Here is a 13,323-nt window from a genome sequence, read left to right as displayed (position 1 = left end):
GAATTTTGCAAGAATAATTAAGGTTTAGTTGTTCATTTGTCAGGAAAAAGAAACTTTCGGGAAAATTTTGTGAGTGTTCACTCATTTTCCTTTTCCCGTGACGCAAAATCCTGTGTTTTTTGCAGGATCACTTTTGCAGGAAAGTAATTCCTGCAGGAAAACTTAAAAACATGTTTCCTACTACTTTCCTGCCAACTGAACACTACAAAAATCATGGGAAAGTTGATTTTCCCATCCTTTCCTGTACTTTCCTGGCAACTGAACGGAGCCTGGGTTTCGGAGAAATTGGGCTCTGTGAAGCTCGGGGACGTGCTACAATTTCTCCGAAATCGTCCGAACCATTACCCGCTTCTCCGGCCGAAACTGAGGTAGATTAATCCTTCTCCTACCTCTCCCTAAGTATATTAATGTGCTAAGAGCATCCGCAATGTAATAATCAAAATTGGATAACCAAAAGTTGCCACGTCATCTTTTGGTCATCCATTTAAGACATTGCTAAGGTTAGCAATGTAAAAGTTCACAATGTAATAATCAAAATTGGATAATCAAAACTTGCCACGTCACCTTTTTAAACTACAAAATTCTAAAAACTAAAATTTTTGAAAATAATTTGAATACTCTTAGAAAAACAGGTTTAGTGAAAAAAAAATTTTAAATAGTTTTTTTCAAAAAGAAAACAGTTTTAGAAAAACAGGTTTTTTTTAAAAAAAAAATCTGTTAGAAACCGTTTTAAAAAAAAAAAAAACAGTTTTTGTGTAAAAACACATAAATTTTTTTTTTGTAAATACTGTTTTTTTTTTAAGTTTCTGAAAAAAAAATAGTTTTAAAAAATAATTTTCAGGAAACATTGTTGAGAGAGAGAGAGAAAAAAAAAAGAAGAGAGAAGGTTTTTATGTAATGATGGGTGTACTTGATAGAGAAAATATGGGGATCATTAGATTTGATTATTGGCAAAAAGGTTGCAAGTTTTAATTATTCAAAGGACAAAATTTGATGAGTTGCTAAGAGGTTGCTAAGTTTGGTTATTACAATGTGAGCATTTTTTTGAGCAAATATTGCTAACTTTAGCAAACTTTTTGTTTTGATTATTACATTGTGGATGCTCTAAGGCCATCCATAGTGGTATAATAAAAAACTAATTATTTTTAAAGTTAACAATGTTGGTGCAAAAGATGGCTCACAATGGTATAATCAAATTTAGCAACATTCTTAGAAATAATTAAATTTTGGGCTTTGAATAACCAAAACTAGCAACATTTTTCAATAATCAAAATTTGTGAACTCTACACCACATAAGTTAACTAGTTCTAAAATTTGATATACATGCGTTTTTCGATTGGTATTTTTTTCTTCTCTTCTTCACATACTCTATATCTTCTTCCACTCATCCACAAACTATTTCTCTTTTTTTCCCTCAAAAAGTGAAGTTCGTATCTCTCAAATCATTTACAATTCAACCCATCATCGTCGAATTAAGGTATTTCACTATTCTTTTCCGTTTTTATTTTTTTCCCCCAAAAAAATTCATGATAGGAGGGAAGAAATTAAGTGACCGATTTTTTTCTAAAATTAAGACAGGGAATTGATATATTTTTGCCCAAAAAAAACGTAAATGGAGGGAAGTGAATAACAGGAAACAGAAGGGGAGAAAGAGTGAAATTGTAGTAGACCATTATTTTAGTTATGGACTAGAAGTGACAATTGTGAAGCTCAACATTATTAAGCTTAGCAATCTCTTAAGTGAATAATCAAAAGCTGATGTGTCAATATTTGGTTATTCATTTTTTATTATACCACTGTGAATGGCCTAATAAGAGGTTAGTTTTTATGATTAGAATCGAAGAGAATTGAAACTGGAATTCTACGAATGAAACGCAGATTTTCCGAAAAGACACTGTGCACTGTTTATAGCCATGAATTCTAACTACGTTTTTTGAACTGTTCACCCGCGGGAAGTTTTAAAAAATTGACACTTTAATTACACTTCTTCCCCTGCTCATTTTGAATGTAATGTTTTAGCCCAATCATTAAATATGATGGTTATCTTATTACAGTTACATCCCTGAGGTTGTTTAGTATAGAAATTTGGCCCAAATGAGTTATTGACTTAAAACGATTAGGCCCTTAGGTTACTTAAGTGTACAGTTTCGACCCCATTATTATATTATCACTTATATGTTAATCTAATTTCATAAAATGAACTAATAAAGCCTAGACTTATTTTTAATTTTTTTTATTTGATAAAAATTTATTGTATCAAATTTGATTTATTGGCCATACGAGATTAAGGGCAACGGCCCATTCATAAAAAGTCGTGTGATTGCATTGTCTGTTATTTGTGTTAATTATTATTTGATTAATTGTATATTGCACCAATACTTGATTTGAATGCTAGATTGGACCCTAGAGACATGAGGTGGTATGCGAAATAGAATTCACCTAGACGATGCTAGGTAATTGATGAATTGAAAAGTTTTATTTTTAGATTGCATGTAGGCGAGATTTTGAGATGTGATGAGTTGGATATAATGATTTGAAACTGGCAAAGTAGGCCTAGTGATGATTGATGAATTGAAACTGGCGGGAGTCCAGTGATGATTGTGAAGTGATGAATAAGATAGATGAACCCTAGTTATGTCACGGCATGATAAGCTTACCCTTTGTTGTAATTATTGGGATGCGCACTCGGTATATAACTTAAGATATATCTGCGATAGCAAAAGGAAATGATCTCATGTGATGGGACATAGCTAGTGGTTGGGGAGGAAAGATCTCGTGGATGAGATCTTAGATTACACGATAGGTTAATGGATAGTAATAAACTGACTTATGTGAAAAATCTCTGTTTTACTTCTTCGTATCATTTTTATCTTGTTGCTTGCTAATTGTAAATTAAGAGGGGGTAGTTGGGTTGGATTATTCTATTAGGTGATTTATCACTCACGGATACGTCTGTATCCTGGTAAATCGATTGCTTCGGCGATCAATTTGCCAGGGGGCGCAAGATTCAATGATGGTGCAGTTCGACACGGAAGGAATATCAGGAATAAAGATCGAGTATGCTTGAGATCTGTATCAAGTCTAGAATCGGTTCTGAAGTTAACTTGCATTGAATAAAATAGAAATCATATTTTTTGAAGTAGCCAAAAATCCCAGCCAAACAGCGCCCCCGTTGGCTTCGTCGACGTCGTCCTTGCCTTCCTTGCCGTTGTTGTCCTCCCCGTTTTTGTCGTCTTCACCGTCGTCGGTTCCATTGGCATCATCAACATCATCTTCCTTGTCCTTCAGTTTGTAAGTTTGGGTGCTTTGGTCGAGTTACACATAATGGACCTTAGACCAATTTTTTATAGTATTTATTACTATGGAGATTGATTCAACAAATTGTTTCAAGAGGTTTGTGATACATATGTGCCTTTTAAGTTTTCAAGGGTAAATATGAAAATTCAATAATTTAATCACATTCTACTTGTGCAAAGAAACATGATACTAAGGCTCCGTTCCGGAAACCTTTTTAAAAAATAAGTACTTATTTTGCCACTTCTCATTTAAAAATAAGAAGGGCCATTCCACAAAACTCAAATAAAAAGTTCCTTTCACATTTTCAAACTCAAAAATAATGTAAATGAAAAAAAAATTCAATTTTTTTGCACAGTATTAAAGATCTCAATGAGATCTATCAAACAAGATCCATAGTAATAGGAAAATTATTTGTGTAAACACATGATTTTTTAGCTTAAAGTTGCCTTATACAAAAAATAAGACTGTTGCTATGATAATGGGCGCCGGCGGAGGAAAATCGTACCGGCGGCCACGCCAGGCTGTCTCTGGCCACCAAACGGCCGATCTGAGCCGTCAAAAAAAATTTTTTAAAAAAACAAGGGGGCTATCGCAGGAATTAACGGCATCCGAGGTGTGTAGGGTGCTTGATCCGAGCACCCCTTTTTCGTGTATATATGATCAAGCACCCTACACGGAAAAGGGGTGCTCGGATCAAGCACCCTACACATCTCGGATGTCGTTGATTCTCACACACCTCGGATGTCGTTGATTCTCACACACCTCGGATTTCGATTCTCACACACCTCGGATGTCGTTGATTCTCTCACACCTCGGATGTCGTTGATTTTCACGTAAGCCCCCTCAGTTTTGTTTTTTTAAAATTTTTGGACGGCTCGGATTGGCCGTCCGGTGGCCGGAGACGGCCCGGCGCGGCCGTCGGTACGATTTCCCCCGGCACCCATTGGTACCTATGTAAATTCTGAAAAAATAAGTACCACCTTCTTATTTTTTTGGAACAACCCTTATTATTGGACAAAAAACAAGTTCTTATTTGTTTTCTGGAACGGGCTCTAACAATCCCATCATCTAATCCTATGTAAAACAAACATGAAAAGTAGACTAGCAACCCACTATGAATCTCACTCACTACAATTTCAATCACATTTCATTACCAATCCCACCAAATCTATCACAATTATTAGATGAGACGCTCTCAAAGTATCACTCTGCTCGGTGTACTAACCTCATTTGAAGCTAGCTTCAAACAAATGCTGGAGATTGGAAAAAATCTATCGTTTTCCATTGGAGTATAATTTGAAGTAGGACAAATTACAACAAACCCCCCTCCAGTATTGTCCGTAAACAAGTTGCCTCTACATATATAAACTCAAACACTTAACCCTTAACTTATTTGAGTCTTGACAGTTTATAGCTTCTATCAGCATTTTTGTCAGGGTTTGGGACAGGAAATGTGCTATGGAAATGCCTTGAATTATTTACTTTTCCGTTCTCCAAATCCAAAAATGCCACTAAGTTTTATTTGTACATACTGACATGTGTATCATCCCAAAAATTCTCAGTCTTCACCGCAACTGAAACGCGCCTTCACACTAGCCGTTGTCGCCATGTAAAAACTAACCCTCTTCATCCACTGTACACAATAGTAAACCTCTCTTATTTCCCATTGGACGTCGCCACCATTCATCCACTTCCTCCTTTGACCAGTCACACCTACAGAATCTACTAGAAATTTGATCCCAGCCAACTAAATATACATTTATCCTACACAATACACATACACATGCATTATAGGTATTTATCTTATAATGAGTCTTGATTCACATACTTCTCCTAAACAAAGAATTAGAACCATGAACTACCTTTGATATATTTCTTGTTTTTACCTTATATTTTCTTTTTTGACTTCATTCGCACCTCATTCCTTGAACTTGAAGTATTGAATACCCAAATAACAATAGAAACCTATTGGGGGATTCTGGAGTGAAGAATCAATTAAAGTGCAATAACTGGGGATTCTCGTCGAGGCAAATAATCTAAGTCCTTACTGGGTAGAAAGGTGGAGGATGAGGTTTGCCTCATCAAAGGTTATGTACATGTGTTAGGGCAGGTGGTTAGTTGGCTTTGGGTTCGGGGTGTGATGTGTTAGGGCGGGTGGTGGTGGAGGTGGCTATAAGTAGAGGTCATCCAGTGGAGATGGCTATGGGTAGAGGGCAACCAATGTAAGGTTAAACAATTGATAGTGTTGGGTTAGGTGGTTGTACGTTATGGGTGGATGGTGGTCAATCTGGTGATGTATTTTTTAAGAATGAAGATTAGTGGGCTGTGGCTGAAGGGTAAAAAGTAAAATACGATTTTTCGTTATTAGCATTCACTCCATATAAGAGCAATAAACCAGATCGGCTTACCCTCCGTAACTAGTCATCCATATTATAGATAAAAAATAAATCATTATCGTCTTTGGTAAATTTATCAAGGGCTATAGTCATAGTAATCCTCCTATTCAACCAGCTATTTTAGCACACGTGTGTTGCCCAAGTCATAAGGGGCATGATGACTTGACGTTATCCTCACCTTTTCTCCAGCTTATCACTGGCATATGTATATTCTACGGGGATTAAGTGTCTTAGTTTATACATTAAGGGGCAACTCGAAAATGATCAATAGTTGAGGGGGTTGATGTAATTTATCCTTTAAAATATGATCTAGATTATCCTTTTGTATTAGCTTTTGTCAGCTGAGTTAAAAAAATCGATTGATGTCAAAAATTATTTTTCTATAAATGTTAAAAATCACTTTTTTTTATGAATCAAGAGATATTCCTCACTCTCTTAACGTACACTAAGCAGAAACAACACACGTGAGAAGTAAGCCTAAACACATGGACATGTGCATTTTGTCAAATAAATTACGAAAAGAAAGGGAAAAAATAAACAAAGATTCAATAAGTTAAAATATTATTTATAGCATAATTATATTTAAGTAATTATATGGAGTAGATCAAATTAAGTATAATCCAAGTCTAAATCTCTTTAAATAACTAATGCACTAATTGAGAAAAAAGAAGAGGAGGAGGAGGAAGAAAAAGAGGAAGAGTAAATAACTAATGCACCCTGTTTCTACTAACAAAAAAATACTAAAAACTTAACATGTTTTACCAACTCATTTAACGCATTTTACCAACTGGTTTCCGTTAACAATTTTTTTTACCAACTCAACAACTTTTTCACCCACATACCCAGCAAAAAAAATTCACTCACACACGACCTTAGTGTTTAAGGGCAAAAAACTTTATTGCCACTCTACACTCAACCATTTTCAAAATATTTGACATGCATAATATTTAACATGTTTTATTTATTTATTTTGGGGCCTAATAATTAGGTCCAAAAACTTCAGATCCTGAACAGTTGCCTGGTGGGCCTATGTCTTTGGCAGTGCCTGCCAGGAAAAAAACTACAAACTGAACCACTAGGGCATTTCCGGCCCAAACTAAGGACACATTGATAGCCCATATGAGTTTATTATAATAATACTAGGACGAAGGAGGCCTCTTAAACACAAATCTCCCCAGCACCCAGGCCCAATAGAACAACAGTCTATTCTATCCCTTGGTTTTTTTTTTTCAATAGTCTATCCCTTGTTGCAAGTCTATTCCAGCAAACCAACCAAGCAACAGAAACCCGGTTTGGCCTAATAAGTTAAATGACTTTTTTTTTTTGGTCCTCATTCAAAAAATATCGCATTTGTTATTTTTTCATCAATTTTTTTTGTGAATTATTGTTTCGTCATGACAAGAGGAATCTAAAAAGTAAAAAAAATTACAATCTAAATTCAAATTTTTTTTAATGAAGATGAAAAAATTGGCTTATTGGCTTAGTTCGTCTTTATTCAAAAAATTTAGGCTTCGATTGTAATTTTTTAATTTTTAAATTCTTCTCGTCATAACAAAATAATAATCCATAAAAAATTGACGAAAAACTAACAAATGCTAATTATTTTTTGAATATGAACAAAAAAGTAAGCCATTTGGCTTATTAGGCCAAACGATATAATATATTGAGAGTGCCAAGCTACTTTATCTCTACGGGTCCTATATAATAGCACAAGTGCCAAGCCGAGTTGATCACACAAGAATTGACAATTATTCTTATTTTCATAATAGTATATGTCTTATAGATGTGGTGTTGTGTCTAGGCATTTCAGTTCACCATTCCAAAGGATAGAAATCACTTTAACTTGAATACAACTTCCCATTTTAACTAGAAGTGCATATCGCGGTGGCAAGCGGTAAGTAACAGTGCGGTGGCAAATATGTTTGGTTCGGGACTAGAGGGAGGTTCTTGGAGTAATAATAAATGAAACGAGATAGATAATGAAAATTTATTAAGAATCATGCGCAGAAATTTTGAGACTCTACAAACAAGCCACATGCTAGAGTTCTTGAGCACTGCAGTTGGTGTTCTTGAGCAGTGTGTTGTTGTACAGTTGGCATCTTGACAACGGAGTATTACTTTTTATCCTTTTTTAATTCGTTTGTTGACTACTATGTTGTTTGTATGTTCTCTTTCTATTTTCATAAAAATGGAGAGACGGAAGGATATGTGGAGTTTTTGCTGCGCTACAAGAGTCTTTGTTTACTTTTCAAAACTCTCTTGAGGTCCGGTTCCGTTTGGTTTTACGAGATAGACCATTCTTTTATAATATATCACTTTTTAAATCAAAAAACAAATACGCTTTTTAATGGAGCCTCAATACATTTCTTTTCATGTTGCACAGTTTTCATATTTTCATCGTCGCGTTTTTTGAAGTTTATTGTGCCAATAAAAAAAGAACTTTGCACATTTCTTACAACATTCTCGCCTTTAGGACTTAAACATACGGTCGAAATCTTGACCGTTCAATGCTGCATGCAATTAATGATTCGGATCTACTCAATATCCGGTCCAAATTAGGACAGTCTCCTTTCGTCCAAAACTTGGACCGGAAAGGATCCGAAGCCTTGCATGGTGGATTTGTCTTTACGCATACCATACACATGGACTATGATGCCGTTCTAGCCGTGGGATTATTAGTGTTTGATCTAACACGGTGGAGAGGTAATAGACATGTGGCTCTGGATTTTGGCCCATCAGAGGATGCAGGACTTTGGTGTAACATTGCACTATAAACATTTTCTCCTTGCGTTATCCTTTTATGCCCCTTTGGGCTAGGCCCTACATGTTGTCTTGCAGTGAACCCAACTGATGCACGTGGCATGCTTGGGAACTGATGCACGTGGCATGCTTGGGACAAATCCCAATCGAAAAGTCACTTTTACTGCTTCTCCCGCCCTTGTGAGTCTTCGAATTTTAAAAAACTCTTTCAACTCTTTCCTAAAAGAGTTTAGACCATTAATTGTCAAAACAGACGGTGAGATTGAGAGAGCGGTAAAATCGTGCGGTAAACATAGCACCGCTCAATCACTTTGCAAATGCTGTAACTGATCCTCTTCTAATTTAAGATCGGTGCCCCCGAACGCCGTGGTACTCCAAACCATATACATTGCGATAAATTTTTTGCAGTAAAAACATTATTATTCACTTTTGTTAGATAGTTGGGAGACAGTGAATGACCCATATTGTGTGGTGGGTGTGCTTGGGACAAATCCCTATCATCATCACTTCACAAATGCTGTAATTCTAATTTAAGGTCTTCGAATCTAATTTGTTTCATCTGACTAGTTACCAACTACCGAAAAGTGATAAAAGTGGCATAAATTAATCACACCTAAACCATAATTAATTACTACTACCTGCCACCGTCGCAACTAGAAAATCATTAGCACGCAAACCTACTCAACGGCTCACTGACCATTTTTAAGTACTGAGGGGTCATTCCCAAATAAAGGAAAAATTATTTGGGACTGAAAAGAATTAATTGCATCAAGTATGTCGGTGAGTAAACCTAAGAGTAATTATTTAATAGTCTATGAATACCGCCACATGATACTTCGAATTACTTTAAAATCACATGTTTCTATGGGATTCATACACTTAGTAGCTGACTCCAAAGAAATGTATGATTGTAAAGTGATTTGGAATATTACGTAGGCCGACGTGGCGGAACTCCCAAACTATTGTATAGTTTCACGTAAACCTACATATGTGGATATGTACAAATAGAACGGAATGGACGTTTACATGGGGCAGCATTTTTTTGCTCCCAACCTAAATATTATGCAGAAAAGCCACATTTGAGACGTGGGTCTCACAAACTTTAAATTTGGGTAGGAATGGAAATTTGTTTACTAGAATTCAAGTGCCTATAATTCTATTTCTAGTTCCAATAATTATAATTTTATTCCGATGGGTGGATTAATTCAATAATTTTGTTCATGAATATTTTATTTTAAAAATTTACCAGAGTCATCATTTTTTTTAAAAGGCTGGAGTAAGGAATCTCATACTACCACGGGTAGTGAGGAATCAAATTGCATGTGATTGAATATGTTATATCAGGAATTAGAATCCTATTCTTCGAAACGCAAGAATCATGAAAATATTTTCCAAATTACTAACATCCAAACTAAGCTGAATCTCCTAGTACTCCCTCCGTCCCTTTTCAACAGTCCCACTTGGTAAATCTAACTTTTTATGAAGACAACATTATTACAATTTTAAAAGATATAACTCTATCTACTTACCCTCTATGGAGATATTATCATTACATTCTTACTTACTAATTTTTTAAAATGAAATATACTTTTAGGAACAAAATAAAAAATATACCAACTTTTATACTAAACTTTACAAATTAAGCATTTATTAACAGACAGTTCAAAATAAAATACTACTCTTAAAAGGAAACGGAAAGAGTATAAATAGAATACTGGACTCTATACTGGACTCTTAAAAGGAAACGGAGAGAGTATAAATAGAATATTGGACTTTTAAAAGGAAAATCTTTTTGGAGTCCTACTTTCTAGAGAGAATTTAGAGCAATTCCAAAACCGTTATGTAATTGTAAGTCGTCATAAACTGATTGAGTACCCACGGGACTTTCAATCCCCATCAACTTTTTACCAACTTCACCACCACCCCTAGAACTTCTAACTAATGCAGACTAACTCTATCCTATTAGCCCAGAAACTGATCTCAAGCCAGAGCCATGGACAAAGGCTCCAGCATTGACAAGAAATGGAAGCTCTGTGCATTTGCCAGCTTCATCGGCTGCGTCATCCTGACACTGTATCTCAATAACCACCAAAACAGTATCAGACTCATCTCTTTTCGAAACATTTCGGTATCCGTAATGTCATCCGAACCATTCAAACCATTAGTCTTCGTTGAAAAGGAGATACCCATGAAGACAGATGCATCCCTCGTCGTTAAAAATAAGGAACCATCAGTCTTCGTTGAAAAGGAGATACCCATGAAGACAGATGCATCCCTCCTCGTTAAAAATAAGGAAGAACGTAAGAGCAATATTGCAGGTAGTTGCAATATATTCGACGGGAGATGGATTTACAAGCCAGCTGACAACCCTCTATACGATGAGTTTCAGTGTCCGTTCCTCAGCGATCAAGTAAGCTGCCAGAGGAACGGACGACCAGATTTTGACTACAAGAGTTGGAGCTGGGAAGCCAAGGACTGTGAGATTCCAAGGTGAGCCTTAGGAATAATGTACATCCTGATCATGCATGCAAGTTACATACAGTTGACATAAGATGGGAACTAAGGCTGGCTTAACAGGTTTGATGGGAAAGACTTGTTGGAGAGACTAAGAGGGAAGAGAATGGTCATAGTTGGGGACTCCCTCAACAGAAACCAATGGGAATCTCTTGCTTGCCTCCTCTACTCTGTTATTTCACCCTCAAGAGCCCATGTGGAGGTGCAAAGTGGTGTTTACAAAGTCTTCAGAGCAAAGGTGACAAATACTTGTTTTTCCTTTCCATATTTTTACTACTGCTCGCGGCACAGGATCCTCTGCCCCCAAAATCCTGTGTATTTCTTTTCGCACGATCGTGCCTCAAGATTCGTGCCTTCTGCAATTCCCACCATATCGCATAACAGAGTGCATGGGGATAGATAAGTAAGAATTCGAAGAGGGAGAATCCCTTCATCTGTTCCAAAGTCTGCCCTGCATATGTCAATATTGTCCTCTGTATAGCCATATAGATGCATACACATAGATACATGCATGTATATCATTCCAGATGCACGATACAACCTTCAGAAGGATTTTTCGAGAATCCCACCAAATCATGTAATGGGACTGGGAGTGAGGGACAAAGACAAGAATTCAGCAGAGGGAACCTCTGCATCTGTTCCAATGTCTCCCCTGCACGAATGTCAACATTGTCATTGACTCGTTTGAATATCCACCAATTTACATATATCGGCATATACTCGTATGTGTTTGTCCAAAAAGTTGGAATACACACGGGACTTATGTGTGTGGGTTTTTAAATGGGTGTGGTTGTAGATTTATTGTATGTTTGTCATGTTGGGTATGACCTTCAAAGGATTTTTCCGGCTGTCCATGACAGGACTACAACTGCTCTGTCGAATTTCACTGGAGCCCATTTCTGGTGCAGTTCGATACTAAACAAGCCAAGGATACTAAAGCTCTACTAAGGCTAGACAAACTTGAAACCTCAGCTCGGCAATGGCGTGGTGCCAACATCATGGTATTTAACACTGGTCACTGGTGGGTCCAAACCGGCAAGTTCAGGAAGTAAGTTCAGTCCATTAAGTTCAAATAACAATTAAGATTCTTGAATCCCAAGCATTCTATCTGACAAGGTAGTCGAATGGGGAAAATTTGCAGGTGGGACTTGTTCCAGTATAGAGGAAAACTGATACAAGAGATGGATATAGAATCAGCATTTGAGATGGCCATGAAAACCTGGGCTCAGTGGATTGATCAAAATGTAGAGTCCAACAAAACAAATGTGTTTTTCAGGAGTATTTCCCCGGAACACAAGGGGAACCATCGCTGTCAGAATGTGACACAACCAATCATGAACGAGTCCTACAAAGCGTCATTTCCAAAGCCTGTGATAGATATTGTTGAGAGGATAATCGGAGGGATGAGAACACCAGTGACATATCTGAACATCACGAAGCTATCAGAGTACCGAAGAGATGCGCATCCGACTGTGTATGCGAAAAAGAAAATGATGATAGAGAAGGAAGGGAAGCAGCTGGCGGCTTTTGCTGACTGCAGCCACTGGTGCCTGCCTGGGGTACCAGATACATGGAACAGGTTATTTTATGCACTATTGGTTTTCAATACCTCTACAAAAAATCTTAATTCCTCACATGAGGGTCTCTGAGCCTTCTGATACGCATATGTTTCTCAGCTACACTATTAGTACAATTACATTATACATGGAAATTTGTGAACCTTTTTCTATTATCCTATATGCTTTTAATTGACAGTGTAAAACAATTTCCATTTGCAAACATTGATTTTGTTTTACTAACAACTGTTCGTTCATGTGAAGATCACATGAATATTAGTACAATCAACTAAATGATTTTTAGGATTTTACATCATGATAGATTTGCATTAGTGTTTCTTTCTGTGAAGATTTGATGAACACTAGTACGGCCAACAAACTGACTCTCAGGCTTTCCCTCCATCAAGATATATTTGCACTAACGTTTTCGAATATTTCTAAAACTTTTCGAATTCCTTTTCTACTTCTAAAATGATTCGGAAAAAGTTTCTGAAACGTTTCTGTTTCCATGGTAATCGAAGAAGACTGAAACGAATTTTCCAGCCGTGTTTAAGACCAGTTTAAAAAGGCAGACTCAATTCAACTCCCAATCAACATGCCAAGGCAGAAATTGATCTTATAGCAGTTGTTAATGACCATTTTTGTCACATAATTGAGTTCAACTTATGAGAAACATATCCAACTCTACAAGGGACTTGATGCAGAAAATAATTGGATGCATGCAATCGTGCCCATCTCAATTTATGTTAAAGCATGCATGGGCATGCCAAAAGTATCCGTGCTTCATACATCTGATTCCT

At 36.6% G+C, this 13,323-nt stretch overlaps 1 protein-coding gene across 3 annotated transcripts; it reads left to right on the top strand.

Moving 5' to 3' along the window:
• The first annotated feature begins 273 nt into the window (after positions 1-273).
• Positions 274-12,765, top strand: LOC131330136 (protein trichome birefringence-like 42). Of its 3 annotated transcripts, XM_058363627.1 has the most exons (5): positions 274-368; positions 10,420-10,943; positions 11,031-11,205; positions 11,828-12,015; positions 12,088-12,765. In XM_058363627.1, exons 2-5 carry the CDS (start codon positions 10,447-10,449, stop codon positions 12,614-12,616), a joined length of 1,389 nt encoding a protein of 462 aa, XP_058219610.1. In that variant the 5' UTR covers positions 274-368; positions 10,420-10,446; the 3' UTR covers positions 12,617-12,765. The 3 variants fall into 3 exon arrangements, with proteins under 3 accessions (XP_058219610.1, XP_058219611.1, XP_058219609.1); XM_058363628.1 differs by lacking the exon at positions 274-368 and having other exon boundaries at positions 10,183-10,943; positions 12,109-12,765; XM_058363626.1 differs by lacking the exon at positions 274-368 and having other exon boundaries at positions 10,183-10,943.
• The last annotated feature ends 558 nt before the right edge of the window (positions 12,766-13,323 follow it).

Source organism: Rhododendron vialii, chromosome 6a (assembly GCF_030253575.1).
Source record: "Rhododendron vialii isolate Sample 1 chromosome 6a, ASM3025357v1".
Lineage (NCBI taxonomy): Eukaryota > Viridiplantae > Streptophyta > Magnoliopsida > Ericales > Ericaceae > Rhododendron > Rhododendron vialii.
This window is presented reverse-complemented; position numbering and strand designations above follow the sequence as displayed.